General features: G+C 57.4%; 1 protein-coding gene across 1 annotated transcript in view; it reads left to right on the top strand.

Annotated features, from left to right (window-relative positions):
• The first annotated feature begins 918 nt into the window (after window positions 1–918).
• Window positions 919–4,191, top strand: part of PRSS36 (protease, serine, 36) — an 11,454-nt gene continuing 8,181 nt past the window's right edge. Inside the window, exons 1-5 of the mRNA XM_011933661.1 lie at window positions 919–1,008; window positions 1,282–1,317; window positions 1,510–1,545; window positions 1,773–1,935; window positions 2,333–2,613. Coding sequence (XP_011789051.1) covers window positions 972–1,008; window positions 1,282–1,317; window positions 1,510–1,545; window positions 1,773–1,935; window positions 2,333–2,613 — 553 coding nt within the window. The 5' untranslated portion in view covers window positions 919–971. The remainder of the gene's footprint in view (window positions 1,009–1,281; window positions 1,318–1,509; window positions 1,546–1,772; window positions 1,936–2,332; window positions 2,614–4,191) is intronic.

Raw genomic sequence — 4,191 nt, 5'->3', positions numbered from 1 at the left:
AACCTCGACCTCCCAGGCTCAGGCAATCCTCCCACCTTATCTTCCAAGTAGCTGGGATACAGGTGTGCACCACCAAGCCCTGCCGTTCATAATTTTTGTATTTTTTAGTTTTTTGTAGAGATGGGATCTTGCTATGTTGCCCACGCTGGTCTTGAACTCCTAGCCTCAAGTAATCCTCCCACCTCAGTCTCCCAGAGTGTTAGGATCACAGGAGTGAGCCACCGTGCTTGGCCAAGTCATATGTCCCTTAAATGGGCTCTTACTGATACACACCAAGAGGTTGGGTGACTTTCCCAAAGTCACACAGAGTAAGTGACAGGGCAGCTGAGAGCATTGTCACTGGAACACAGAGCAGGGTGGAGGCTTTTTCAACCTCACCAGCCTGCCCAGCCCCCTCCCAGGGTCCCTATGCCCAGCCCAACCTGCTGGAATCTGTGATCCTTCTGTTGGAATGGGATTGAATTCCCTAGGGCGCCTGTCCTGGACCTGGCCAGCAGCTCCAGTAACCAGAGCTGTGTGAGAAGAAAAGGCCAAGCCACTGGGGCAGCCGCACCCCAAACAGAGGTGAGGTCTCCGGTGAGTCATGCCCGTGAGGGGCCACTTCCCCTGTCCTAAGGGCCACTGCTCATCAAGGACCCAGAACACTGTCCTCCTCTTTGACCTTTGCCTACAGTGTTTTTCATCCCTCCCTCTCCCACCCAACAGGTGTCCTGGAGCTAGGACACCTGTCCCCCACCCCCACCCTGGGCCTCCAGAGACGTGAGATGTGCTCAGGGCTCTGGGTGGGGCCTTCAGGCTCCCCAACTTCCCCCTTCCAGCCCCAGATCCTCTCAGATTTCCAGAGATGGGTTCCAGCCAGGGAGGGTGGGGCTGCCCCTGGGACCATCAGGAGTCACGGGCTGCCTGGGCAGTGACAGAGCCCTGCAGGGAGCAGACCTTCACTTGGCTCTGCCTCCTCTGACTCTAACGCCATGGCCAGGCACCTGTTCCTCCCCGTTGTGATGCTTGGTAACCTCAGGGGACAGAGTGGCTGCAAAGGGCCTGGGTCCTAGCATCTGAGGGACTGGAGAGCAGGATTCCACGGAGCAGGGTTCCGTGTGGGGAGGAGGACATCAGAAGGAAGGAAGTGAGGCAGCAGAAGGCGAGGGTGTATCAGAGGAGGGAGAGGGAGGCCTGGGTGCCCTGGGGAGACAGAGGCTAGGAGGCTAGGGGAGGGAGTCAGGGAGGGCATCTACTGAGTGCGAGTCACCAGCCTCTTCCTGCCTGCCTCTGTCTTTCCAGTCATCAGTCCCATCCCAGGAGCCTTCCAGGACTCAGGTAAGGCAGCGGACTGGGGGAAAGCCACGTGCAGAGGCAGAAAAGACCAGAGGCCTGGCATGGGTACTGGCAGGGGTTGCTGAATAGGGAATTGGGAAGATAGGCTTGGGGGTTGGAGAGCAGGAAGTGGGGCTGGGCGGTGGAGGTCTGGAAGTCACAAGTGTCCTCTTCTCTTTACCCTCTGGCTCCCAGCTCTCAGTCCCACCCAGGAAGAACCTGAAGATCTGGGTAAGGAAGAGGCCTTGGAACCCTCAGACCTTAAAGGAGGCTAAGGCTGGTCAGGCCATGAGGGAGGTGGGAAAGACCAGAAATGTAGACAAACCTGGGTCCTCTATGTTCTTTGTTCAGAGGGGCAAACTGAAATGGGTGGAGGACGGGGCTTCGTGCTGAGTTACCTGGGCTTCTGGAGTGGGGAACCTGAGGTGGGCTTTGATTTCCACGGCTCCCCGTTGCAGACTGCGGGCGCTCTGAGCCCTCGGCCCGCATCGTGGGGGGCTCAGACGCGCAGCCGGGCACCTGGCCTTGGCAGGTGAGCCTGCACCATGGGGGTGGCCACATCTGCGGGGGCTCCCTTATCGCCCCCTCCTGGGTCCTCTCTGCTGCTCACTGTTTCATGACGTGAGTATTCGCCCTGGACCCAGCCCCTCTCCGCCAAAGGCCAGCCGCGCCCCCGCAGTTGATCCCCTCCTCCCGCCCCACTTCCGTCCTCAAGGATAATTTGGAGCCGAGCTGTCCCCAAAACGAGGTGCTCTTCGAGGCATCATGGTTCCCAGTGGGGCAAGGCTGCCGTACTGGTCCCACCACTCCACTGAATATCCGAGTCTGAATCCCAGCTTTCCAATGACCCCCCCTACCACCACCTCAAGATCGGATTTGCCCTTCCCCCTTGAGGAGTATCAGCACCAAATCTGGATCGGATAGCACCTGCCCCTCTGGCTCTGAGCCCCTTCCCCCCACGAGGGTCTGCCCCCTCCATAGGGTCAACCTAACCTCCTACTGCCCCGGCCGAGCGCAGGAACGGGACGCTGGAGCCCGCGGCCGAGTGGTCGGTACTGCTGGGCGTGCACTCCCAGGACGGGCCCCTGGACGGCGCGCACACCCGCGCAGTGGCCGCCATCGTGGTGCCGGTCAACTACAGCCAAGTGGAGCTGGGCGCCGACCTGGCCCTGCTGCACCTGGCCTCACCCGCCAGCCTGGGCCCCGCCGTGCGGCCCGTCTGCCTGCCCCGCGCCTCACACCGCTTCGTGCACGGCACCGCCTGCTGGGCCACCGGCTGGGGAGACGTCCAGGAGGCAGGTGAGACGTCCAGGAGGCAGGTGAATGGGACAGGACAAGAAGGGGGGCCTCGGGGAGGTGGGGCTTCGGAAGGTGAGGTTCCTAGGGCGGGGCCTCGGGAGGTGACGTTTCTAGGGCGGGGCTTCTGGAGGTGAGGTTCTTAGGGCGGGGCCTCGAGGTGACGTTCTTAGGGCGGGGTTTCGGGAGGTGAGGTTCCTAGGGCGGGGCCTCGGAACAGAGAGGAGTCTGGTGGCGAGTCTTGGAGGGTAGGTTTCCGCGAGTTGGTAGATGAATCCCACACCAATCACCATGGAGCCTTCTCCCCACAAGGATTCTCAAACTAAGACCACGGAATCACCCACAGGCACCCCATTCCCTCCTCACCTTTCTTTCCAGTATTTTCTTTCCTGGATTTAGGCTCCGACTAGGGTTCCCATCCCAGCTCTACCATGTCAGACAAAGCGCTTCACCCAGTACATTTCCTCCTCTGTAACACGAGGAAAATAGCCATGCTCACTTCAAGAGGTGGTTGGGTGGATTAAATGAGAAAATCCATGTAAAGTTCATAGGACAGTGCCTGGCATAGCAATAACCAATGCACTTTAGATACTTCACCTCAGGTAATCTATAGTAAAGCAGTAAAACACAAGGCTGGCCTATAATAGATGTTCAGTGAATGCCAGTCTGTGCCTCCCTCCCATCCTCCTTCCTCCCATCCCATCCACCCCCACTCATCTCTGTACTCCCCACCTCCTCTCTTCTCCCTACCCACCGTCATTCACTCAGTCATTCTTTCACTCAAGATATTTCTTGAGCACCTTCTACGTGCCAGGCACTGTGTTAGGCATTAGAGAGACACCAGTGAACATAAAAAGCCAAAATCTTGCCTTTTCAGAGTTTACATCCTAGCAGATAGACAAACAACAAGTTCAATAAATAAGCACACATTATGTTAGAAGGTGGGGGGGAAGAGACCGAATCTCCATCCCCCTCATCCCCATCACCCAAGCTTTCCATGCTCCCAGGGTCCCCACAAATATCCCCATCGGCCGTGGTCAGACCTGTGCCCATCCTGGGGGCTTTGGGAAGGTGCTGCAGGGGGAGATGCCACAGCCTCTGCTTGTGGAGGTCTCATGAGGGCGGGAGGTGACAAGGAAGCATCAATGTGAGCCCCAGGAAGTTTGTGTGAATGGGGCCAGGCCCTCCTGACAATGGGCACCCAGAGAAGTAGATTTCTGCAGAGGTTTTCGAAGACAGGGTGCAGGAAGACGGGGGGAGATGAAGGCCACCCTGTGGACCCAGATAAGGCATGTTAGATGAAGAAGACCCAGGATGCCAGGCTGGAGTGAGAAGGGGACAGGCACCTGGGCTGCAAAGGCTGCTGAGGGCTGACCATGAAGGCCTTAAGATCAGACTGAGGGCCAGAGCACTCCACCAGCTCCAGGGACGCCCAGGACAATCCCCAACTCCCTGGTGAGCCCCAAGTACAGCTTCAGCCATCACCTGACCTCAGATTCTTTTTTATTTATTTTTATTTTATTTTATTTATTTATTTATTTATTTATTTATTTATTTATTTATTTATTTATTTTGGAGACG

This window comes from Colobus angolensis, unplaced genomic scaffold (genome assembly GCF_000951035.1).
Source record: "Colobus angolensis palliatus isolate OR3802 unplaced genomic scaffold, Cang.pa_1.0 Scaffold128, whole genome shotgun sequence".
NCBI lineage: Eukaryota > Metazoa > Chordata > Mammalia > Primates > Cercopithecidae > Colobus > Colobus angolensis.
This window is presented reverse-complemented; position numbering and strand designations above follow the sequence as displayed.